Source organism: Bolinopsis microptera, chromosome 4, assembly GCF_026151205.1.
Source record: "Bolinopsis microptera isolate Bmic1 chromosome 4, MBARI_Bmic_1.0, whole genome shotgun sequence".
Lineage (NCBI taxonomy): Eukaryota > Metazoa > Ctenophora > Tentaculata > Lobata > Bolinopsidae > Bolinopsis > Bolinopsis microptera.
In genome coordinates this window covers 11,915,558-11,941,524 of record NC_087075.1, presented here as the reverse complement: position 1 = coordinate 11,941,524, position 25,967 = coordinate 11,915,558, and the positions used below count along the sequence as shown (strand labels likewise).

Here is a 25,967-nt window from a genome sequence, read left to right as displayed (position 1 = left end):
CGTGCAATTGTTGGGTTTCCGACATCTTCCAAGTATATTTCAGCTTCGTCGTCTTTAGGATGAACCGAATCTTTTTTGCAAAACATCCAATACAGAGCAAAAATGTCTACTACAATAATGAGTATCAGAATAACTATCAACAATATCCCCCACCATAACAGTCCTTTTTTTTCTTCGGTCTGTGTTCTTCATACACACAATTCTCTACACACATATCCAACTTGCCACAATCTATTTGGATACTTGATAACTCAATCGTGGAAACAGCGTAGAGTGTATCAGACAGACTGGTAAACTGTTCCTTGACAATATTGCACTTGATTTCTGGTTTGATATCATCGTCTAATTTGCCGCAGTAAAAGGCTCTGATGTCCATGTCACCTGGCGTAGTGATGAACCCTTGTGGTGTTGGGACGGTGATGTCTGCTTTGAAGCTTACGTCGAGAAAAAGGCATACTTCTTCGGTAGTTGCTGAGCATGAGCTGACGTTTTCTTTTGAGCACGATGCTGAAAATATATTATTCTACATTCAGGCTTAGCGTAGTCGTAAAAAGCTATAAAATTGGATAGTGATTGATGGTGATAATGTACGAACTACGAAGGACATTTATAAGCTTACTTTGATTTAATTAAACAAGGTAAAGTAGTCAATAGTCAAACGTAAATTGTAATTGTAATTAAATTCTGTAATTAAAGTTTTGAAGACTTACGCCAATTGAGGTCGGCGAGGTCTTCAAGTTCAATTTCAAGGCCGAAAACACTAGAGCTAATGACTGACATGCAGTTCTCGTAGCAGTACACATTTCTCGAAGTTAAACTAGAGTCGTCTTGATAATTTTTTAGATCTTCCTGACCCCATATGTCAAAACCATCTTGTCCGTTATACTTTATGCAGTTGCCTGGAACTGGGTGTTACCAAACATGATCAGCCATTTCAATCGGTATTTCATGTTTAACAATACTTCATAATTTATGTCAAATCATAATTTAATCTTGACTGTTAAAACCCTTAAAATATCTCACTGTGACAGAATACCTCATAATTGGAATCACAAAACAGAAAAAAACAATCATGGAGTTATTGATACTAAAGTTAATTACCTAAAACTTAACGAACTAACCATCAGAAGTACACACAGCATTCTTTCTCGGAACTTGGTGTTCAAACTCAGGTACCGGTTCGTTCAGTGGATAGCAGCAAGTTTCCGACACACCACACTCGTACATTTCGAACTCTTCGTGTACCTTTATTGGACAGCTGTTGTGGTTGTTTATTTAATAACTTGGGTTGAATATAATCAGTTAATTTAGTCATTATCTTAGTTTATACTTTCATATAAAGCGAGACATTATGAATTGATTGAAACTCGCCTGGTTGGAATCGTAAGTTTATCATTGTAACATTTCTGGTTTTCATCGGCGCAGACTTCTGTTTCGTTTAGGTTTATAGCGTAGCTGCCACCGCTCAAACAACAAGCATATGCACACTCTCTGTGGAAAAAAGGTGTAATATCGGCGAAGTAGCTTAATATTTAGTGCAGTCATTACTGTAAGTTTTCTAAAGATAGGATCAGATCTAATTATAACTATAATTTTGGCTCCGTTCTCTATTCTTCAAAATTTAAAAAAATTAAAAAGATTTGATGATATTTGTAAACAAATATGGCATAAAATCTTAAATCCAAATAATAATAATGATTGAACGAATTAACCCCAAATATTTTCGACAGTTGCCCATGACAATCATTTAAAAAATAATAAAGTCACCATAAAAACTGAAAGAGAGAATCTCTCATGATCAGTGTGTAATTGTCCATAATGCAAAAGTTGTTATCTCACTCTTGTTTACGATAATATAATGCATTAAATAGGGTTGCAATAACTGGGAGGGCAATATTTATTGTTCGCTAGCATCATTATTTTCACAACTTTGAGTTGTGAAAATTGTTTTATCCAACGAGTTTGACGAGTTGGATAAAACGAGATACATACCGAGTTTGACGAGGTGTGTAACTCATGTTATCATATTATAACTATAAGGAGTGATGTAAATGCATTCTCTGATGATCAACGAAATGATGCTAGCGAATGCAGTGATGTAACTGCTTATTATCACCTGGTATCCTCTACCCCGTTAACATAGTTTGTGCAAGTTGTGACACTGGAGACTGGACTGTAAAGGGTCACAATCACCACCAGGATTGGTAGAAGAGAGGTAAGATTAGCTGACATGGACCAGTTGTGAATACTGACGGAATCGGGTATACTTTTTTAAGGACGTCTCTCAAAACAAGAAACATCAATTCATTTGTAAATAACAGCTCAATTCAAACAGTTCAATAGATTACAAATTATAAAACTTTGGGGGTGGGCTCATGTTTTTTTGGTCCGTTTTTCCCCGTTTTTCTCCGTGGGATTTTGTCCGTTATCAGAAAATAAAGTACCGCACGGACAAAAACGGACAAAAACGGACAAAAACGGACAAAAACGGACAAAAACGGACAAAAACGGACAAAAACGGACAAAAATTGTAACTTTTGATTTAAATTGTCTCCACAATTTGTGACAGGCTATTTGCAGAAATGGGTAGCACGGTTAATGACAATGGTCCTTTCTCAAACTTTCAATCCTCAGTTAGGTACAAAGAATAGTCTACACATTTTTTAATAACATAAAAAGGGATACAACTTTATCACTTTATTTATGAAAAATATCATTCGGTAGATCAATATTCGCTTGATTACTATAGGCTAGGCAAAAACTCGATACTCAGACGAAAAGCTAGTGGGCATCTGCTATATGTGCTATATATTATGATAGTATGTGGTAGATATGGAAATTAAATTTGAATCAAAAGTCAAAATCGCATAGTAACCCAGTAATGTCTTCAAATTACTGCACTATAGGACCTTTTAAAGAGTCTTTTAAATGTTTACGATGTCAAACAAATTTAGATGTAATACGAGAACTGAGAAGGCTAGCGTGCTAAATCACTCCACAGTCGATCTTCGAAATTGTTCTAAAAGGGCCCCCGACAGTTGAAACCTACTTCAATCGATGTATTTTCGGACGCTGAATCCGAATCACCCCCCCATGACATATGGTTAAAATGCTCTCCTGACGAGATATTGGCGAAAAACTGTCTCGATCACGTGATATGACCGTATAAGGAAGTTAGTCTAATTTCTTGTTAGGGTTAGGATTTCAGCATATGCTTTTGTTAAAGATCGGGTTAGGGTTAGGGTTGGGATCAGATTAGAGGGTTAGGGTTTCGAATAGTCGTTAAGTTCAGGACGGGTTGAAAAAGTCACGTGACAGTCGAGTGTAGAGTGATTAATCATCACCCTGAGTATGTATTGTATATACGAGGAGGAGGAGGAGGAGGAGGAGAAGGAGGAGGAGGAGGAGGAGGAGGAGGAGGAGGAGGAGGAGGAGGAGGAGGAGGAGGAGGAGGAGGAGGAGGAGGAGGAGGAGGAGGAGGAGGAGGAGGAAGGATCTTTATGTGTTATTTCAATAACATTTTTTGTCCGTTTTTGGTCCGCCCTACTTTTTGTCCGTTTTGAAAATATAGGGTACTGAATGGGAAAAAACGGACACAAAACATATGGCAGTTGAACGGAATGGCAGTTAGTTTTATGCTTGTTGCAACTCGTTTGGCTCTCAATAGTGTCCTTGTTGCACTGTTGGAAAGTGGTGGGACATGTGAGTTATAATAAGCAAATGCGACACCTTTATATCTGGCACGGATATTTTACATTTTAAAGTTAAATATCCATTCTTTTAAATTAGAAACAGAGTCGTGAAAAGGCGCGCGTTTTATTTTACGTTTCATGTTCATAAGATAGCGAATTTGAACACTATCGATTTAAATAAACCAACTAATAGCTGTGGTACGGTGTTTTAGTTTAACCTATAAAACCTACTATACAAAGAAGGTGACAATATAACACAACTAAATCCAGTGACAGGAACATCCTTTTCAGACGATAATAGAGCGACTATACAAATGTATCAGGGACATGATGGATACAGATTGCGAGAAGTAGAACTGGTAATGTGATGTACGGAGCTTGGAAGAACTAAACTCTAAAAACGAACTTATAGGAACCATCGAACCCAGGAAGAATCACGATTTTGAACGAGAAAACTCGTTCGTGTCAGAAAGGATAACAAAAATGTATCTAATCAGCCTTTTTCAATTTTTTTATCAATTTTATATTTATTACAAATTTAAACAATATCGATTTTTTTCCTTTCAGTTTAGAGAATTAAATTATTATTTTATTGATATCTTTTATTGATTGTTTATTATCACAGTATTCCATTTTAATTGTTGCTAAAAATCAGAATATGAATCAGTCTGATGATACAAAATGTTGCGTGTAAAAATTTAATAAAAAACAGGTTTGATTCCCACATTCAATTTCGAGTCCTATCTTTGAGTTCCATCAATCTACTTGCTTTCTTGCTTTCTGTCAAAACAAATCATATCAGCCCAATCGTAGAACAAGCTTGCAGCTTGGTTCGCTTCATACACCTCATCCGAAGTTAAACCTAGAATTTGTTTTTCTGCCTTAGCCGCCATTTCCTCTGTTACATCCTCGACTTTTAACCCCTGGACTTTTCTTTTGACAGATTCTCGTCCCGTTTTACCAAGGAGAATCACTATGTTGTTCCAATCTCTAAGGTCCTCCCGATTCTCGCCCATCAGTATGAATGCTGCGGTCATAGATCGGTGAACGTCGACAGGAGGGCTGGACATACTTTTTAGTTCCGCGATTAAAGGCCGTTTTAGTTCTTGGATGTTTTTTTTGATTTTCTCAATCTTTTGGAGCCGTTCAAGCATGGCGGTGGCTTGTTTGTGAAGATCGGCTAAGTCGTCCTCAAGATTGTTGTCCTCGACATCGGCGATTGACTTTTTCAATTTCTCGATGTCTTTTTCCGATATGGCTGTCTCTAGGGCAGCCTTGATCTCCGAAAGTTTAGCTAAACCAGCCAATCTTTTTTCTTCTCTTAATCTTAATTCTACTTGTCGTTGTGCCTCTGCCAATCTTTCGTCTTCTTTTCTTTGTGCCTCTGCTATTCTCTCTTCCTCTCGTTTTTTTTCTTCTGCCTCCTTTTCTTTTCGAATTCTCTCATTTCGCAGCCTAGCAAGTTCGTTACTCGCTTTTTTGTGAAGATCTCTTAATTCTTCATCAGTATCCATTATTGTGGTCTGAAATACGGTCAAATCAGTCGTTTTAATTGCTCTCTCCAACTTTCCTTCGTCAGCAGCTGCTAAACCGTCTTTTAAAAGCTGTTTACAATAAGCTGCTTTTTTAGCTTGATCCTCTTCAAATCTTCTCGCCCTCTCTTCCTCTTCTCTTGCTTTTCTAGCTTCTTCCATTGCTTTTGCTACCAACTCCGCATTTATCCCGTTTAGAGCTCTAAGTATTTGCAACCGGGGCCATATTCTCGCCCACCTAACCTTAGCAACATCTCGAGCCTCAATAGCCCTTTTCAGAGCCGCCTCCTCTTCTGCCTTTTGTCGTCTCAAAACCTCTTTTTCTGCCTCCTCTAGAGCTTTTTTTGCTTCATCCGCCTTTCTTTCTTCTTCTTCAAGCTCTTTCCTTTTTATTTCTGCATCCCTTGCCATCAATTCCTCTAGTAACCTGACAGCTGTATCGTACTTTTGTCTGAGCTCCTCTTGGAAACCTTCCTGCTCGACGATATCAATTGTCAACTTCAGATCTGCCATATCTTTTGACGCAATGGCGTCGTCGAGGTATCTTTCAATCTCTCTAAGTCGTACAATTGTTGGGTTTTCGACATCTTCCAAGTACATTTCAGGTTCGTCGTCTTTAGGATGAACCGAATCCTTTTTACAAAACATGCAATACAGAAGAATAATGACTGCTACAATAATGACTATCAGAATAATTATCAACAATATTGCCCACCATGCTACTCCTCCTTTCTTCTTCGGTTTGTGCTCCTCATATACACAATCATCGTCACACATACCCAACTTACCACAATCTGTTTGGATATTTTCAAAACCAATCTTGGAAACAGCAAGTGCATTAGCCAAGCCGTTTAACTGTTCCTTGACAATATTGCACTTGTTTTCCGGTTTGATATCATCGTCTAATTTGCCGCAGTAATGGACTCTGATGTCCATGTCACCTGGCGTTGTAATGAACCCGTCTTGTGTTGGGACGGTGATGTCTGCTTTGGAGCTTACGCCGAGAAAGAGGCATACGTCTCCAGTAGTTGCTGAGCATGAGCTGACGGTTTCTTTTGAGCAAGATGCTGAAAATATATTATTCTACATTCAGAATTATAGTAGTCGTAAAAAGTTATAAAATTGGATAGTGATTGATGGTTATAATGTGCAAAGGAAAACATATATGAATTTACTTTGATTCAATTAAACTAAGTATAGTAGTCACTAGTGAAACATAAATTTTAATTATCATAATTAAATCCTGTAATTAAAGTTTTGAAGACTTACGCCAATTGAGGTCGGCGAGGTCTTCAATTTCAAGGCCGACAACACTAGAGCTAGTGACTGACATGCAGTTCTCGTAGCAGTACACATTTCTCGAAGTTAAACTAGAGTCGTCTTGATAATTTTTTAGATCTTCAAGACCCCATATGTCAAAACCATCTTGTCCGTTATACTTTATGCAGTTGCCTGGAACTGGGTGTTACCAAACATGAGCCATTTCAATCGGTATTTGAAGTTTAACAATACTTCAAAATTTGTGTCACATTATAATTTAATCTTGACCGTTCAAACCCTTAAAATATCTAACTGTGACAGAATACCTCATAATTGGAATCACAAAACAGAAAAGAAACAATTATGGAGTTAGTGATACTAAAGTTAATTACCTAAAAGTTATAAACGAACTAACCATCAGAAGTACACACAGCATTCTTTCTCGGAACTTGGTGTTCAAACTCAGGTACCGTTTCGTTCAGTGGATAGCAGCAACTTTCCAAAACACCACACCCGTACATTTCGAACTCTTCGTGTACCTTTATTGGACAGCTGTTGTGGTTGTTTATTTAATTACTTGGGTTGAATTTAATCAGTTAATTTAGGCATTATCTTAGTTTATATAAAGCGAGACAACATAAATTGATTGAAACTCGCCTGGTTGGAATCGTAAGTTTATCATTGTAACATTTCTGGTTTTCGTCGGAGCAGACCTCTGTTTCAGTTAGGGTTATAGCGTAGCTACCACCGCTCAAACAACAAGCATATGCACACTCTCTGTGGAAAAAAGGTGTAATATCGGCGGAGTAGGTAGCTTAATATTTAGTGCAGTCATTACTGTTAGTTTTCTAAGACTAAAGATTGGAGCATATCTAATTATAACTATAATTTTGGCTTCGTTATCTTTTCTTTAAAATATAAAAACTGAAAAAGATTTGATGGTATTTGTAAACGAATATGGCATAAAATCCTAAATTCAAACATGAACAATAATAATGTTTGAACCAATTACGTCCAAGATTTTTCGACAGTCGCCAATCATTTCAAAATAATAAAATTTGAAGTCACCACAAAAAACTCAAAAAGAGATTATCACCTGGTATCCTCTACCCCGTTAACATAGTTTGTGCAAGTTATGACACTGGAGACTGGACTGTAAAGGGTCACAATCACCACTAGGATTGTTAGGAGAGAGGTAGGATTCACTGACATGGACCAAATGTGAATACTGACGGAATCTGATATACTTTTTAAGGACGTCTCTCAAAACAAGTAAAATGAATTTATTTGCAAATAACAGCTCGATTCAAACAGTTCAATAGATTACAAATTATAAAAGTTGTATTGTGACTCCGCCTCGTCACTCGTGGCCTAACAAACACAGCTGAACGGCTAGTTTTATGCTTGTTGCAACTCGTTCCGCTCTCAATAGTGTGCTTGTTGCACTGTTGGAAAGTGGTTGGACATGTGAGTTATAATAAGCAAATACGACACTTTTATATCTGGCACGGACATTTTACTTTCTACCATTTTAAAGTTCAGTATCCATTTACAAATATATATAGTCGTGGAAAAGGCGCGCGTTTTATTTTACGTTTTAGTTTTTCTAAAAATGACACTTCGATCTTTAAAATAAACAGATAACCACGTCATAAGGACACCGGTTTTGATATTTCTAGTACACTGAAGATACTTCAAGTTCAAAGTCTGAAGGAGAAATTTCCATTAACTCCTTCACTTTTAAAAAGAACAACATTTTAAAGACCAAAATTGCCGTAGGGCGATATATCGTCCCTTTTTTATTTTTTCATCCACTTTTAATTTCATGACCATAAAATAACGAATTTTAACACTATCGATTTAAATTAATTTCCTTTTAATTTTGAGAAGTAGATCATTAATTTATTAATAATTTAGTTTTAGCTTTTCATTTAAAATCCATTTACTTTATTATCTCAGTATTTATTTTCCAGTCTTGCTAAAAATAAAAATCTGAATCAATCTGAGGATAAAACTTTAAAAATATGTTGCATCTAAAAATTAAATCAGAAAACCCTTCGATTTCAACCTCTGAATCAAAGTTTTCAATATCACATTTGAGTCCTATCTTTGACTCTCATCTTCAAGTCATAAATTTGAGCCATATTTCTGACTCCTATATTTTTGAACCCCATCAGTCTGATTGCTTTTTCTCGATACAAATCATTTCGGCCCAATCATAGAAATAGCTTGCTGCTTGGTTCACTACATACACTTCATCCGAAGTTAAACCTAGAATTTCTTTTTCTGCAGATGCCATCATATTCTCTGTTACATCCTGAATTTTTAGCTCCATAACTCTTCTTTTGACGGATTCTCTTCCCATCTTACTAAGGAGGAGCACTATGTTGTTCCACGTCTTGAGGTCTTTCAGATTCTCACCCATCAGCAGGAATGCTGCTGTCATAGATCTATGAACATCGGGGGGAGGGCTGGACATACTTTTTAGTTCCGCGATTAAGGGTCGATTAAGTTCTTGGATGTTTTTCTTGATTTCCTCTTTTTGAAGCCGTTTAAGCAAGGTGGTGGCTTCTTTGTAAAAATCAGTCAAGTCGTCCAATACATTGTTATCCTCGACATCGGCGATTGACTTTTTCAATTTCTCGATGCCCTTTTCCGCTATTGCTGTCTGTATGGAAGCCTTGATGTCTGCAAGTTTAGCTAAACCAACCAATCTCTCCTCCTCTTTTCTTTTTGCCTTTGCTATTCTCTCGTCCTCTTCCCTTTTTTCTTCTGCCTCCTTTTCCCTCTGGACTGTTTCAAGTCGTTCCAACTCTGCTATTTTTTCTAGCTCTTGTTTCTTTTCTTCTGCATCTTGTTCCCTTTGGATTGCCTCAAGTAGTAATGTCTTTGCTAATTCCTCCTCCTCTTTTCTTTTTGCATTTGCTATTCTCTCTTTCTCTCGTCTCTTTTCTTTTGCCTCTTTTTCCTCCTCCTCTTTTCTAATTGCATCTGCTATTCTTTCTTCCTCTTCCCATTTTTCTACTGCCTCTTTTTCCTCCTCCTCTTTTTCTTCCTCCTCTTTTCTTTTTGCCTCTGCTATTATCTCGTTCTCTTTCCTTTTTTCTTTTGCATCCTTTTCCCTTTGAACTGCGTCAAGTCGTTTAGCCTCTTCCAATACTTTTTCCTCTTTTCTTTTTGCTTCTGCCGTTCTTTCTTCCTCTTTTTTCTTTTTTTCTGCCTCCATTTCCCTTTGGATTGCCTCAAGTAGAAGTGCCTTTGCCAATTCCTCATCCTCTTTTTTTTTGGCCTCTGCTATTTTCTTTTTCTCTTGTCTTTTTTCTTCTGCCTCTTTTTCCTCCTCCTCTTTTCGTTTTGCCTCTGCTATTCTCTCTTTCTCTTGTTTGTTTTCTTTTGCTTCTTTTTCCCTTTGGATTGTCTCAAGTAGTAATGTCTTTGCTAATTCCTCCTCCTCTTTTATTTGTGCCTTTGCTATTCTTTCTTCCTTTTGCCTTTTTTCTTCGTCCTCTTTTTTCGTTTCCTTCTCCTCTTTTAGTTTCGCCTCTGCTATACTTTTTTCCTCTTGCCTTTTTTCTTCTGCCTCCTTTTCTCCTGTTTCCTTCACCCTTTTCGTCTCTGCCTCCTTTTGGATTGTCTCAAGTAGTGATACCTCCGCTAATCTCTCCTCCTCGTTTTGCTTTTCTTCTGCCTCCTTTTGGATTGTCTCAAGTAGCAGTGCCTCCGCCAATATCTCTTCCTCGTTTTGCTTTTCTTCTGCCTCCTTTTGGATTGTCTCAAGTAGTAGTGCCTCAACCAAATCTTCCTCATCTTTTTGCTTTTCTTCTGCCTCCTTTTGGATTGTTTTAAGTAGTAGTGCCTCTGCCAATCTCTCTTCCTCTTTTTGCTTTTCTTTTGCCTCCTTTTGGATTGTGTCAAGTAGTAGTGCCTTTACCAATCCCTCCTCATCTTTTTCCTTTTCTTCTGCCTCCTTTTGGATTGTTTTAAGTAGCAGTGCCTCTGCCAATCTCTCCTCCTCGTTTTGCCTCTCTTCTGCCTCCTTTTGGATTATCTCAATTAGTAGCGCCTCTGCCAATCTCTCCTCCTCGTTTTGCTTCTCTTCTGCCTCCTTTTGGATTGTCTCAAGTAGTAGTGCCTCAACCAAATCCTCCTCATCTTTTTGCTTTTCTTCTGCCTCCTTTTGGATTGTTTTAAGTAGTAATGCCTCTGCCAATCTCTCTTCCTCTTTTTGCTTTTCTTCTGCCTCTTTTTGGATTGTCTCAAGTAGTAGTGCCTCTACCAATCTCTCCCACTCGTTTTGCTTTTCTTCTGCCTCCTTTCGGATTATCTCAAGTAGTAAAGCCTCAACCAAATCTTCCTCATCTTTTTGCTTTTCTTCTACCTCCCTTTGGATTGTCTCATGTAGTAATGCTTCAGTCAAATCTTCCTTCTCATTTTGCTTTTCTGCTGCCTCTTTTTGGATTGTCTCAAGTAGTAGTGCCTCTACCAATCTCTCCTCTTCGTTTTGCTTTTCTTCTGCCTCCTTTTGGATTATGTCAAGTAGTAATGCCTCAACCAAATCTTCCTCATCTTTTTGCCTTTCTTCTACTTCCCTTTCGATTGTTTCATGTAGTAATGCTTCAGTCAAATCTTCCTTCTCATTTTGCTTTTCTTCTGCCTCCTTTTGGATTGTCTCAAGTAGTAGTGCCTCTGCCAATATCTCCTCCTCTTTTTGCTTTTCTTCAACCTCCTTTTGGATTGTCTCAAGTAGTAGTGTCTTTACCAATCTCTCCTCCTCGTTTTGATTTTCTTCTGCCTCTTTTTCGACTGTATCAAGTAATATTGCTTCAACCAAGTCTTCATCTTTTTGTTTCTTTTCTTCTGCCTCCTTTTGATTTGTCTCAACTGGTGGTTCTTCTGCCAACGTCTCCTCTTCTTTTTTATTATCTTCAGCTTCCTCTTGGATTGTCTCAAGTTTTAATACTTCAACCAATTCTTCGTCCTCTAATTGCTTTTCCTCTGCATTCTTTTCGATTGTTTCAAGTAATATTGCTTCAACCAATCCTTTGTCCTTTTGTTTCCTTTCTTCTGCCTCCTTTTGGATACTTTGATGTAATAGTGCCTCTGTAAACTTTTCATCTTCTTTTTTCTTTTCTTCTGCTTCCTTTGCCCTCTGGATTGTTTCAAGTCGTTGTGCCTCTGCAAATTTCTCCTCCTCTTGTCGTTTTGCCTCTGCTATTCTTTCTCTCTTATTTCTTTTCTTCCGCTGTCTTTTACATTGTTTCTTTTCATTTGCATCCTTATCCCGTTGTATTGTTTCAAGTCGTTGTGCCGTGGCAAATTCCTCCTTCTCTTTTCTTTTTGACTCTCCTATTTTCTCTTCCTCTTCTCTCTTTACTTCTGCCTCCTTTTCACTTAGGACTGTTTCAAGTCGTTGTGCCTCTGCCAATTCCTCATCCTCTTTTATTTTTGCCTCTGATATTCTATATCCCTCCTGTTTCTTTTCATCTGCCTCCTTTTCCCTTTGAATTGTCGCAAGTCGTTGCGTCTCAGCTAATTTCTCCTCGTTTATTTGATTTGCCTCTTCTAATCTTTCTTCCTCTCGCCTCTTTTCTTCTGCCTCTTTTTCTCTTTGGATAGCCTCAATCCGTTCTACGTCTGCTATTCTTTCTTCCTCTTTTCTTTTTGCCTCTGCTATTCTTTCGTCCTCTTGCCTCTTTTCTTTTGCCTCCTTTTCCCTCTGGATAGTTTCAAGTCGTTCCACCTCAACTATTTTTTCTTCCTCTTTTCTTTTTGCATCTGCTATTCTCTCGTCTTCTTGTCTTTTTTGTTCTGCCTCCTTTTCCCTCTGGATTGTTTCAAGTCGTTCCAACTCTGCTATTCTTTCTTCCTCTTGTTTCTTTTTTTCTGCCTCTTTTTCTCTCTGGAGTTCTTCAAGTCGTTCTACCTCTGCTATTCTTTCTTCCTCTTTTCTTTTTGCCTCAGCTTTTCTCTCGTCCTCTTGTTTTTTTTCTTCAGCCTCCTTTTCTCTCTGGAGTTCCTCAAGTCGTTCCACTTCTGCTATTCTTTTTTCCTCTTGCCTTTTATCTTCTGCCTCCTTTTCTCTCTGGAGTTCCTCAAATCGTTCCACCTCTGCTATTCTTTCTTCCTCTTTTCTTTTTTCTTCTGCCTCCTTTTCTCTCTGGAGTTCCTCAAGTCGTTCCAATTCTTTTATTCTTTCTTCCTCTTTTCTTGTTGCCTCTAGAATCCTCTCTTCTTCTCGCCTCGTTTCTTCTGCCTCCTTTTCTCTTTGGATAGCCTCAAGTCGTTGTTCCTCTGCAAATTCCTCCTCTTTTCTTTTTTCCTCTGCTATTCTCCCGTCGTCTAGCCTTTTTTCTTCGGCCTCCTTTTCTCTTTGGAGTTCGTCAAGTCGTTCCTCTCCTGCTATTCTTTCTTCCTCTTGCCTTGTTTCTTCAGCCTCCTTTTCTCTCCGGAGTTCCTCAAATCGTTCCAACTCTTTTAGTCTTTCTTCCTCTTGCCTTTTTTGTTCTACCTCCTTTTCTCTCTGGAGTTCCTCAAGTCGTTCCACTTTTGTTATTCTTTCTTCCTCTTTTCTTTTTTCTTCTGCCTCCTTTTCTCTCTGGAGTTCCACAAGTCGTTCCACTTCTGCCATTCTTTCTTCCTCGTGCATTTTTTCTTCTGCCTCCTTTTCTCTCTGTAGTTCCTCAAATCGATCCACCTCTGCTATTCTTTCTTTCTCTTGCCTTGTTTCTTCAGCCTCCTTTTCTCTCCGGAGTTCCTCAAATCGTTCCAACTCTTTTAGTCTTTCTTCCTCTTGCCTTTTTTGTTCTACCTCCTTTTCTCTCTGGAGCTCCTCAAGTCGTTCCACCTCTGCTATTCTTTCCTCTTTTCTTTTTTCTTCTGCCTCCTTTTCTCTCTGGAGTTCCTCCAATCGTTCCACCTCTGCTATTCTTTCTTCCTCTTGCCTTTTTTGTTCTGCCTCCTTTTCTCTCTGGAGATCCTCAAGTCGTTCCAATTCTTTTATTCTTTCTTCCTCTTTTCTTTTTGCCTCTAGAATCCTCTCTTCTTCTCGCCTCGTTTCTCCTGCCTCCTTTTCTCTTTGGATAGCCAGTCGTTGTTCCTCTGCAAATTCCTCCTCTTTTCTTTTTTCCTCTGCTATTCTCTCGTCGTCTAGCCTTTTTTCTTCGGCCTCCTTTTCTCTTTGGAGTTCCTCAAGTCGTTCCAACTTTGTTATTCTTTCATAATCTTGTTTCTTTTCTTCTGCCTCCTTTTCTTTTTTGATTGTCTCAAGAAGTTGTGCCTCTGCAAATTCCTCCTCCTCTTTTCTTTTTACTTCTGCTATTCTCTCGGCTTCTTGTTTTTTTTCTTCAGCCTCCTTTTCTCTCTGGAGTTCCTTAAGTCGTTCCACTTCTGCTATTCGTTTTTCCTTTTGCCTTTTCTCTTCGGCCTCCTTTTCTCTTTGGAGTTCCTCAAGTCGTTCCACTCCTGCTATTCTTTCTTCCTCTTGCCTTGTTTCTTCAGCCTCCTTTTCTCTCCGGAGTTCCTCAAATCGTTTCAACTCTTTTAGTCTTTCTTCCTCTTGCCTTTTTTGTCCTACCTCCTTTTCTCTCTGGAGTTCCTCAAGTCGTTCCACTTCTGCTATTCTTTCTTCCTCGTGCATTTTTTTTTCTGCCTCCTTTTCTCTCTGTAGTTCCTCAAATCGATCCACCTCTGCTATTCTTTCTTTCTCTTGCCTTGTTTCTTCAGCCTCCTTTTCTCTCCGGAGTTCCTCAAATCGTTCCAACTCTTTTAGTCTTTCTTCCTCTTGCCTTTTTTGTTCTACTCCTTTTCTCTCTGGAGCTCCTCAAGTCGTTCCACCTCTGCTATTCTTTCCTCTTTTCTTTTTTCTTCTGCCTCCTTTTCTCTCTGGAGTTCCTCAAATCGTTCCACCTCTGCTATTTTTTCTTCCTCTTGCCTTTTTTGTTTTGCCTCCTTTTCTCTCTGGAGATCCTCAAGCCGTTCCAATTCTTTTATTCTTTCTTCCTCTTTTCTTTTTGCCTCTAGAATCCTCTCTTCTTCTCGCCTCGTTTCTTCTGCCTCCTTTTCTCTTTGGATAGCCAGTCGTTTTTCCTCTGCAAATTCCTCCTCTTTTCTTTTTTCCTCTGCTATTCTCTCGTCGTCTAGCCTTTTTTCTTCGGCCTCCTTTTCTCTTTGGAGTTCCTCAAGTCGTTCCAACTTTGTTATTCTTTCATCATCTTGTTTCTTTTCTTCTGCCTCCTTTTCTCTTTTGATTGTCTCAAGAAGTTGTGCCTCTGCAAATTCCTCCTCCTCTTTTCTTTTTACTTCTGCTATTCTCTCGGCTTCTTGCTTTTTTTCTTTTGCCTCCTTTTCCCTCTGGATTTCTTCGAGTCGTTGAGATTCTGCCAATCTCTCCTCCTCTTTTCTTTTTGCCTCTGTTATTCTCTCTTCTTCTTTCTTTTCTTCTGCCTCCTTTTTCCTTTGGATTTCCTCAATTCGTTTTAAATCTGGCAATCTCTCCTCTTCTTTTCCATTTGCCTTTTTAAATATTCTCTCTTCTTCTTTTGGCTTTTCATCCGCTTCCTTTTCTTTTTGGATTAAATCATATCCTTCATGTGCCTCTATCAGTCTCTCTTCTGCTTTGTTTCTATTTGTCTCTGCTATACTCTCTCCCTCTTCTCTCCTTGATTCTGCCTCCTTTTCTCTTTGAAGCATTTTATCTCGTTGTGCCTTTGCCAATCTCTCTTCTCTTTTATATTATATGTGTCTGACGTTCTTTCTTCCTCTTGTCTGTTTACCTCTTCCAATGTTTCCTCCTCTTTTCTATTAGTCTTAGCTATTTTCTCTTCCTCTCTTCGCTTTTCTTCTGCCTCCTTTTCTCTTTGAAGAAGAGGAACGATAAGAGGAACACTATCACTTCGAATCCTCTCAAGTTCGTTTCTCGCTTTAATGTGAAGATCTCTCAACTCCTCGTCAGTATCCATTATTGTGGTCTGAAATACTGTCCAATCAGTCGTTTTCATTGCTTCCTCCAACTTTCCTTCGTCAGCAGCTGCTATACCTTCTTTTAAAAGCTGTTTACAATAAGCTCCTTCTTTAGCTTGAACTTCCTCAAATTTTCTCTGCTTTTCTTCATCCTCTTTTGCTTTTCTAGCTTCTTCCATAGCTTTTTCTGTCAACTGCACATTCATTCCGTTCAGAGATCTAAGTACTTCTAATTTCGGCCACATTCTTGCCCACCTAACTTTAGCTTCGTCTCGAGCCTTAATAGCCCTTCTCAAAGTCACTTCCTTGTTTGCCCTGTGTTGTCTCAAAATATCATTTTCTGCCTCCTCTAGATCTTTCTTTGTTTCATCCGCTTTTCTTTCTTCTTCTTCAAGCTCTTTCCTTTTTATTTCTGCATCTCTTGCCATCAATTCCTTTAATAACCTGACAGCTGTATCGTATTTTTGTCTGTGCTCCTCTTGGAAACCTTCCTGCTCGATGATATCAATTGTCAACTTCAGATCTGCCATATGTTTGGAGGCGATGGCGTCGTCGAGGTATCTTTCAATCACTGTAAGTCGTACAACTGTGGGTTGTTCATAAAAAATTCCAGCTTCATCGTCTTTTGGATTGACTGCACATTTTCTACAAAATATGCAATACAACAGAAAACTAATGACTGCTACAAAACTAATTATCAGAATAACTATCAACAATATCCCCCACCATGCCAGTCCTTTTTTCTTCGGTCTGTGTTCTTCATAAACACAATTCTCTTCACAGATATCCAACATGCCACAATCTATTTCGATATTTTCAAATCCAATCATGGAAACAGCGTAGAGTGTATCAGATAGGCTGTCAAATTTTTCCTTGACACTATTGCACTTGTTTTCTGGTTTGATATCATCGTATAATGTGCCACAGTAAGAGGCTCTGATGTCCATGTCACCTGGCTGACTGATAAATCCTTGTGATGTTGGGATGGTCATGTCTGCTTTGGAGCTTACGTCGAGAAAGAGGCATACTTCTTCAGCAGTTGCTGAGCATAAGTGGACGTTTTCTTTTGAGCATGTTGCTGAAAATGTATTTAAGATTGTTCTTAATTCGGGCTTAGCATAGTCGTCAAAAGTTACAAAAATGGAAAGTGAATGATGGAGTGCTCATTTATGAAGGAGGACATAATATATGAACTTGATTCGATTCAAATTAAAGCATTGGATCCAAATTACTAAATTATAACATTTATTCCTGTATTTAAAGTTTTGAACACTTACGCCATTTGAGGCCGGAGAGTTCTTCAATTTCAAAACTAGAGTCAATGACAGACATGCAGTTCTCGTAGCAGTACACATCTCCCGGAGTAAGAGAGTAATTTCTATCCTTTTTTAGATCGTTTAGACCCCAGATGTCAAAACCATCTGGTCCATAATTTAAACACTTGTCTGGAACTGAGCGTTACCAAACATGAGCCATTTCAATAAGTTGCATGGTATTTTAACAAAGCTTCATAGCTTGTTTGAGGTCACAATAACAAAAGCATACAAATTTAATTTTGATTGTTAAACTCAACAAAAAGGGAATAGAAATGGATTTGGTGATATTGAAATTAACTACCTACAAATTAACAAACTGACCGTCAGTGCTACAAACAGCATTCTTGCTGGGAATTTGATGATTAAACTCTGGTACTGGTCCGTTCAGTGGATAACAGCAAGCATCCAAAACACCACAACCAAATATTTCGATCTTTTTGTTTATTTTTATCGGGCAGCTGTAATGGTTGCTGGATTGATTACTCGAATGGATTTGATCAGTTTAGTAAGTCATTGTCATTTATCATAAATATTTTAACGAAATCTTTGTCATTGATAATGATAACGTTATTGATTATTTTTCGTTTGGGGAACAAATCTTGTCCAAAACAGAACTTTTTCGAAGCAATTTCTTGTTTCTGACGATAATTGTGACTGACCTGGTCGGAATCGTAGGTTTATCATAAAAACATTTCAGGATCTCATCAGAGCAAACTTCCTCATCGTTCAATTTTATAGAAAAGCTCCCACCGTTAAAACAACAAGCATATGCACACTCTCTGCGGAAAAAAGGATGTCAGGATAGTTGAGCTGTTATATCCGGTTTTGTCATCTGAAGATACGATAGGACTAGGAGCATAATTAATTACGCGGACCTCTTTAAAACGCGGACCTCGTTATAACGCAGACCTCGCTATAAAGCGGTTTATTTGAACAAATTGTTTCTGCATTTAGTTGGAATAGTCACCACAAAAAACTGTAAAAGAGTTATCACCTGGTATCCTCTACCCCGTTAACATAGTTTGTGCAAGTTATGACACTGGAGACTGGACTGTAGAGGGTCACAATCACCACCAGGATTGGTAGTAAAGAGGTAAGATTAGCTGACATGGACCAGTTGTGAATACTGACGGAATCTAGTAGAATTACTTTTGGACAAAGAATTACTTTTAGACAAAGTTACATCGAGAACATTATCAAAAAATTGAAAAAGCGGATTGAAGTTTCTAACTGTAAGAACACTGTATTGTTCTTACAGTTAGAAACTGTTGGTAATTGATATTTCAGGAATTTGTAAGATCATTGTTTGTTCATTTGCTGGTGTGAATTTGAAGTACGTGCTGAACATATATATACTTGTGTAAGACTGTTGTCCCTCAATGTATACTTGTGTAAGACTGTTGTCCCTCAATTCCTCAAATCTCCTGGAAATATTTTGATTTGATTGATACGTTCAACCAAACAATGTTTACTAAAAATATTTTATAATCATCTTGGCTATTAAATATCAACAGAAACTTAAATATTATAAAATGAATAGGTAATGTAAGTAAGCTCAAATAAAACTATAATAGATACTCGTCTGATCACTCTGAGTCTGATACTTTAAAGCTTGGATGCAAGCTGGATTCACGATATCTTCATTTATTGAAGAAGTTATTCGAAAGGTAGTTATAATATCTGGCTAGTCAAGCTAATTTTTCGAGAAGAAAGCGGCGCGCGAGCTACTACTCAACTAGTAGTAGTAGTAGTACTTCGAAGAAATTTGGATGATGATTAATCAGTAATCACTAATCACTCTACACTCGACTGTCACGTGAATTTTTTAACCCGTTCGCTATGTCATATGTGGCCCTGGATGACAATTTGAAACCCTAACCCTCTATAGCTCTATAATCTGATCCCAACCCTAACCTTAGTGTGAAATTATACCAACTTCCTTATATGGTCATATCACGTAATCGATACAGTTTTTCGCCAATATCTTGCCAGGGGAGCATTAAGCATTTTAACCCTATGTCATGGGGTGATTCGGAATCAGCGTCCTAAAATTGAAAATACATCGAATCTGGTTAGTTTCAACTGTCAGGAATTAGCACACTCGAAGAAATTTAGACGAGTATCATCTGTGGCAACCATATACAATGAAATTTCTGTAGGGAGATATTTCAGATAAGAGATGTTCATCAACTTTTAGTTTTATATTTATAACTTTATAAGTTCTGCTAAATGGAATGCTATCGATTTAATTACCTTTCCATTGTTGCCAAATATCAAGTTTGAATCAGTCTGACGATTTTTTATTTCAAAATTCAAATAAATTTTACTTCAATGTATTACAATTACATTTACACAAGACCAGAATATCTTCAATGAGGCAACAACAATGCATCTACAAATTCAATCGAAAAATCTTTCGATTCCCATCTTTTGTCATAGCTATGTACCAAACTTGAGTCATATCAAGTTATAACTTTGAGTCATATTCTTGACTTCTATCGTTAAGCTCCATCAATCTAATTGCTTTCTCTCAACGCAAATCATATCGGCCCAATCATAGAAATAGCTTGCTGCTTGGTTAACTACATACACTTCATCCGAAGTTAAACCCTGAATTTGTTTTTCTGCAGATGCCACCATATTTTCTGTTACATCCTCAATTTTTAGCTCCAGAACTTTTCGTTTGACGGCTTCTTTTCCCATCTTACCAAGAAGAATCACTATATTGCTCCACTTTTTTAGGTCTTTCAGATTCTCGCCCATCAGTATGAATGCTGCTGTCATAGATCGGTGAACGTCGACAGGAGGGCTGGACATACTTTTTAGTTCTGCGATTAAAGGCCGTTTTAGTTCTTGGATGTTTTTCTTGATTTTCTCTTTTTTGAGTCGTTTAAACATGATGGTGGCTTGTTTGTGAAGATCAGCCAAGTCGTCCACAACATTGTTGTCTTCAACATCGGCGATTGCCTTTTTAAGTTTCTCCATGTTTCTTCCCGCTATCGCTGTCTGTAGGCCAGCATTGATGAACACAAGATTAGCTAGACCAGCCGAACGTTTTGCCTCGGGTAATCTCTCTTCCTCTTGTTTCTTTTCTTCTGCCTCCTTTTCTCGTTGGATAGTCTCATGTCGTAGTGCCTCTTCTAATCTTTCTCCCTCTTCTCTATTTTCCTCTGCTATTCTCTCCTCCTCTTCTTTTTTATTTGCCTCTGCTATTTTCTCTTCCTCTTGTCTCTGTTCTTCTGCCTCCCGTTCTCTTTGGATTGTCTCAAGTCGTTGTGCCTCAGCCAATTCCTCCTCCTCTTTTCGTTTTGCGTCTGCTATTCTCTCTTCCGCTTGCCTATTTTCGTCTGCCTCCTTTTCTCTTTGGATTGCCTCATGCTGTTGCGCCTCTGCCAATTCCTCCTTCTCTTTTCGGTTTGCCTCTGCTATTTTCTCTTCCTCTTTTCTCTTTTCTTCTGCCTCCCTTTCTCTTTGGATTGTCTCTTGTTGTAGTGTCTCTGCCAATTCCTCCTTCTCTTTTCGGTTTGCCTCTGCTATTCTTTCTTCCTCTTGTCTATTTTCTTCTGCCTCCTTTTCTCTTTGGATTGCCTCATGCTGTTGCGCCTCTGCCAATTCCTCTTTCTCTTTTCGGTTTGCCTCTACTATTTTCTCTTCCTCTTTTCTCTTTTCTTGTGCCTCCCTTTCTCTTTGGATTGTCTCTTGTTGTAGTGTCTCTGCCAATTCCTCCTTCTCTTTTCGGTTTGCCTCTGCTATTATTTCTTCCTCTCGTCTCTTTTCTTCTGCCTCCTCTTCTCTTTGGATTGTCTCATATCGTTGTGACTCTTTCAATTCCTCCTCTTTTTTATTCATCTCTGCTATCATTTCTTCCTCTTGTATCTTTTCTTCTGCCTCACTTTCTCGGCCATCTATTTCATTTCGTTGTGCCTCCGCTGATTCCACCTCCTCTTTTTTATTTGCATCTGCTATCTCTTCCTCTCCTCGTTTTTTTTCTGTCTCCTTTTCTCTTCGAAGAAGAGGAATAATAAAAGGAATAGTATCATTTCGAATCATTTCAAGTTCGTCTCTTGCTTTCTTGCGAAGATCTCTCAACTCCTCGTCAGTATCCATAATTGGGTTCTGAAATATTATCCAATCAGTCGTTTGCATTGCTCTTTCCAACTTTCCGTCGTCATCAGAAGCTATACTTTCTTTTAAAAGCTGTTTACAATAAGCTGCTTCTTTAGCCTGATCCTCCTCAAATCTGCTCTGCTTCTCTTTCTCCTCTTTTACTGTTCTAGCCTCTACCATTACTGTTTCTACCAACTGTGAATTTATCCCGTTCATAGATCTTAGTACTTTTAACTTGGGCCACATCTTCGCCCACTTATCTTTAGTTTCGTCTCGAGTCTTAATAGCCCTTCTCAGAGCCACCTCCTCTTTTGCCCTTAGTCGTATCAAAATATCCTTTTCTGCCTCCTGCAGAGCTTTCTTTGTTTCTTCTGCCTGTCTTTCTTCTTCTTCAAGCTCTTTCAGTTTTACTTCTGCATCCCTTGCCATCAAGTCCCATAGTAGCCTGACAGCTGTATCGTACTTTTGTCTAACATCATCTTGGAAACCTTCCTGCTGGACGATATCAACTGTCAACTTTAGATCTGCCATATCTTTGGAGGCGATGGCGTCATCAAGGTATCTTTCAATCTCTCTAAGTCGTATAACTGTGAGGTGTTCGAAGAAAATTCCAGCTTCTTCGTCTTTAGGATAAACTGCACTTTTTCTAAAAAATATGCAGTACAACAGAAAACTAATGACTGCTACAAAACTAATTATCAGAATAACTATCAACAATATCCCCCACCATGCCAGTTCTTTTTTCTTCGGTCTGTGTTCTTCATACACACAATTCTCTACACACATATCCAACTTGCCACAATCTGTTTGGATATTTTTTAACTCAATCGTGGAAACAGCGTAGAGTGTATCAGACAGACTGGTAAACTGTTCCTTGACACTTTTGCACTTGTTTTCTGGTTTGATATCATCGTCTAATTTGCCGCAGTAAAAGGCTCTGATGTCCATGTCACCCGGCTGAATGATGAGTCCTTCTGATGTTGGGACAGTCATGTCTGCTTTGGAGCTTATGTCGAGAAAGAGGCATACTTCTTCAGTAGTTGCTGAGCATAAGTGGACGTTTTCTTTTGAGCATGATGCTGGAAATATGTTTTATAAATTCGGGTTTGAATTTGATTGATGGTGCTGATGTTTAAAGGAAGAAGTTTATGAGTTTAATTTGATTCAATTAAAAAATTAAACTAGGCTGTCAAACAAAAATTATAACATTTATTATTACTTACGCCAATTGAGGCTGGAGAGCTCTTCGATTTCAAGGCCGTCAAAACTAGAGCCAATGACGGACATGCAGTTTTCGTAGCAGTACACATCTTTCGGAGTCAGAGATTCTTTTTGATCCTTTAGATCATTCAGACCCCATATGTCAAAACCATCTGGTCCGTACCCAATGCACTTGCCTGGAACCGAGCGTTACCAATTTCATAACTTTTGTAACATCATAATTTAATCTTGGATTTGGTGTACTAAAATTAATTAACTACCAGTACCACTTAACGAACTAACCGTCAGTGCTACAAACAGCATTCTTGCTAGGAATTCGGTGTTTAAACTCTGGTACTGGTTCGTTCAGTGGATAACAGCAAGTATCCAAAACACCACACCCATACATTTCGAACTCTTGGCTTATTTTTATAGGGCAGCTGATGGAAATTGATCAGTTAAGTTGGTTATTATCATGCCTATTTCTACGAAATCTTTGTCATTGTCTTGGAAACAAATCTTGCTCAAAATAGAACATTGTCGTAAAAAGTATCAGTGACTTTGTTTATTCCACTGATAATGGTTGAAACTGACCTGGTGGGAATCGTAGGTTTATCATAGAAACATTTCTGGTTTTCATCAGAGCAAACTTCCTCATCGTTCAGATTTATAGAAAAGCTACTACCGTTAAAACAACAGGAATAGGTACACTCTCTGTGGGAAAAGGATGTTATATTAGTTAAGCTGTCAAGGTCAGGTGCCAATCATTTAAAGAATATTAAAATTTGAAGTCACAACAAAAACTGAAAGAGAAATTATCACCTGGTATCCTCTACCCCGTTAACATAGTTTGTGCAAGTTGTGACAGTCGAGACTGGACTGTAAAGGGTCACAATCACCACCAGGATTGTTAGGAGAGAGGTAGGATTCACTGACATCGACCAGATGTGAATACTGACGGAATATTGTAATATGACTTTTAGAGAAAGTTACAACATCGAGAACATTACCAAGAATTAGATTGATCTTCATGAAGTCCATTGTTCTATAGCAACTAAAACTGTTGGTATTTCAGGAATTTGTAAGATCATTGTTTGCCCATTTGCTGGTGTGAACCTGAAGTACGCACTGAGCACGTATATTCGTGTAAGCTGTTGTGTATAAAGACTATTGTCCCTCAATTCCTCAAATCTCCTCTGATCTGTAGCTATTTAACAGGCAAGTAGTAACAATATAGCGGATGCCAATAAAGCAATAAATCTACAGTGCCGATTAAGCCTCTTAAACAAAGGGAAAATAAAGCTGGTAAATTTTGAAGGTTTGTCAGCGAGTTCATAAGGCACATAGACTGAACTAGGCTTAACTACTCGAGCGAGGGACTGTACACATTACAATTCATTTCTCTTAAAGAATCTGCAAGGACTTCTGCGACCAGATTCTGAGACCAGGTTCTGAGACCAGGTACTGAGACTAGGTTTTGAGACCAGGTTCTGAGACCAGGTTCTGAGACTAGGTTCTGAGACCAGGTACTGAGACCAGGTACTGAGACCAGGTTCTGAAACCAGGTACTGAGTCACCGACAGGGATTGTTCTTCAGACGTCCAACATGGTGGGTGCGGTTTAGACAGCTGCTAACTCTGAGAAATAACGGAATTAAAATTACAAAAAATATCCCTTACTCCTAGTATAAAACGTGTACTGATTAATATGAATGACTTTAAGTATAACCCCTTTAAAATTTATCAGGTTTTATTTTAAAGTGCTCATACCTCTTGCCGGAAAGGTGAACATGCCAGCAATTTTTTGAGTTTAAAATTCCTCCGCAGTTTTGTGTAGCGTAACAGGTTCCATCTAGGCTGGACAGTACACACACTCAGTACCTGAGCTATTCTGGGAATTGCTTGTAATTATACATTCTCACAGGTGTAAACAGGATTTAAATACCTTTGTGTATTGTGTAACCACCACTTACTTGACAAATTTTTGGATTTCTAAAGGTTTTGAATGCCTTTGCTCGTTCATTTTGATTTCTGTTAAAATTATTCCCGTTCACGCAATATCCGTGATCCGGTCAAATAACCTCCTATAATGTAACCCGAAAACTTCAAGGTTCGGCAACATCTGGAAGTCATTAACTGGAAACTTTCAACAGCAATGCTTAATTTAGTACGGTATCAAACTATATATCACATTGGCAATATCAAAATACCCAAAAATACTCCTACAGGCTCTATATTTATATTGCATTACAACGTTGCATACCAATGGTATTACCATGGCAACACTGCATACCAATGGTATTACCATGGCAACACTGCATACCAATGGTATTACCACGGCTCAGCCGGAATGAACTTGTTAGCTTATTACTTGGCGGAACTGGAGTAGCTACTTATTAGTGCATTTTCAATATTTTGTATAAATAAGTAAAAGTTTTGTTGCCAATATTGAATACACGTGTAGTAGTGTAATTGTAGTGTGTTCTCCCGTTTTGTTTTTAGATTTTGTCTGTATTTTCTATTTTTACTTTTTTCTTCTTCTTTATAATTTGGACTGTTCACCACTTATGAAGCCAGTAGATGAAAACACGATTATGTGCAATTATGAATCTAATTCAGTTTCTTTGAGATGTTGGACGACGCTTTTTCAAGCCACTATGAGTATGACTTGAGCATGACTATGAGTATGACTACTACTACTATGTCGGAGCTAAGTCCGATCTACGCCAGAAAACCCCCTCCATATATCCCTGTCCCGCATCAGGGTTCGCAGTTCCTCTTTAGAGTTTGTCCCAACTTCCTTCAGTAACATAGACAAGTAGCTTTGTCTTGGTCGGCCTTGCTGTGCTCTACCGTGCGTAGGTTCCCATAAGACTAAATCACTGGCAAGTAGTATGACTAAATTGTAATTTAAAAGGAATTCAACTTGAAAGTTGAAAGTAAACCAGCTTTTGGTGTCATATAATAATTGTGCGTCATTTCATTCTTAATACACAAAAATTCAACCACGATATAATTCCTCTCAACATTTAAATTGATGTTTAAATGGCAGCTGACGTAAAGCTGACCGCGATAAATTGAAAACATTATACAAGTCATATTTCTTATCGTACAAGTAAAAGTTTATAAATCGTTTAACTTACACTTTACTAAAACGCCTTTGTTATTTTAACTGTACCATCGTCATTAACGCGTAACTGTAAGTTTTAAGCTTCAATTTTAAACTTTAATTGTTAATATTCGCTTCACTGGTGAATTAAAAATAAAACAGTCTGACACGTGTTCAATTAATTAATTAATTAAAGGCAATACTCCGTGCAGGCGTCTCACAACACATGCATTATAATTGGTACACACTTCAAACAATACGATCACACCCTCAGTATGGTGTGGGTGGTATTGTCAAGTATATATCTTGTGCTTACAAAGTCACAACACTGAGGAATGCTTGTGTCACCTGAGCAGATGTTGTGATCGGTGTATTGTAGTTGCACATTGTTCATTGCACGCAGGGGAACAGTACTGTGTGGTTCATTGTTTACCGTTCATTATGCTATAATTATATACAGATAATATCGCACGGTTAATGAGATTACATGTGACGGACTAATAAACGAGGGGCTATAGTACTCATAGTCTGATAGTTGCTGATAATAGCAAATAGCCTTGTTGGTTTATATGCTTGTGCGTGTGTTCGTGTCAAGATGATCTTTACTATTATACTTACATTAATTTACTGCGGTTGTTTCCTTTCCCGTAACCGCAAAGTCCGCAGTAAATCGCGATTTTACTCTACATGGTTTTTTTGATTTGTTTATTTTTACCGTAGAAGCATTGAGCATCCTGCTGATTTGAAATAGCCAAGCTGCTTTTTCTCATACAAATACAAAACCTCAGCCTCGG

The 25,967-nt window shown here is 38.2% G+C and overlaps 3 protein-coding genes across 3 annotated transcripts; all 3 read right to left on the bottom strand.

The window, feature by feature from the left end:
* Positions 1 to 12: 12 nt before the first annotated feature.
* Positions 13 to 2,299, bottom strand: LOC134814267 (uncharacterized). The gene is made up of 5 exons (XM_063822351.1): positions 2,117 to 2,299; positions 1,372 to 1,491; positions 1,122 to 1,258; positions 711 to 905; positions 13 to 507 (listed from the first exon to the last, which is right to left on the bottom strand). Exons 1-5 carry the CDS (start codon positions 2,230 to 2,232, stop codon positions 137 to 139), a joined length of 939 nt encoding a protein of 312 aa, XP_063678421.1. The 5' UTR covers positions 2,233 to 2,299; the 3' UTR covers positions 13 to 136.
* Positions 2,300 to 4,258: 1,959 nt separating this feature from the next.
* On the bottom strand, positions 4,259 to 22,526 carry LOC134813810 (centromere-associated protein E-like). Its single transcript, XM_063821689.1, is given in 8 exon segments — positions 4,259 to 6,291; positions 6,494 to 6,682; positions 6,900 to 7,036; positions 7,142 to 7,261; positions 7,581 to 7,744; positions 8,799 to 14,283; positions 14,286 to 15,036; positions 19,812 to 22,526. Coding segments are annotated over 8 exon segments (10,731 nt in total). The 5' UTR covers positions 21,859 to 22,526; the 3' UTR covers positions 4,259 to 4,453.
* LOC134814265 (uncharacterized) lies at positions 15,035 to 16,611 on the bottom strand. Its single transcript, XM_063822349.1, has one exon. It carries the CDS (start codon positions 16,432 to 16,434, stop codon positions 15,118 to 15,120), a length of 1,317 nt encoding a protein of 438 aa, XP_063678419.1. The 5' UTR covers positions 16,435 to 16,611; the 3' UTR covers positions 15,035 to 15,117.
* Positions 22,527 to 25,967: the final 3,441 nt, after the last annotated feature.

Coding starts and splice junctions, on each gene's coding strand:
- LOC134814267 (XM_063822351.1), bottom strand. CDS start 2,232: ATGTCAGCTAATCTTACCTCTCTTCTACCAATCCTGGTGGTGATTGTG. Junction 1,259..1,371: donor AAACTTACGATTCCAACCAG/GCGAGTTTCAAT, acceptor CAACCACAACAG/CTGTCCAATAAAGGTACACG. Junction 906..1,121: donor TGCTGTGTGTACTTCTGATG/GTTAGTTCGTTA, acceptor GGTAACACCCAG/TTCCAGGCAACTGCATAAAG.
- LOC134814265 (XM_063822349.1), bottom strand. CDS start 16,434: ATGACCATCCCAACATCACAAGGATTTATCAGTCAGCCAGGTGACATG.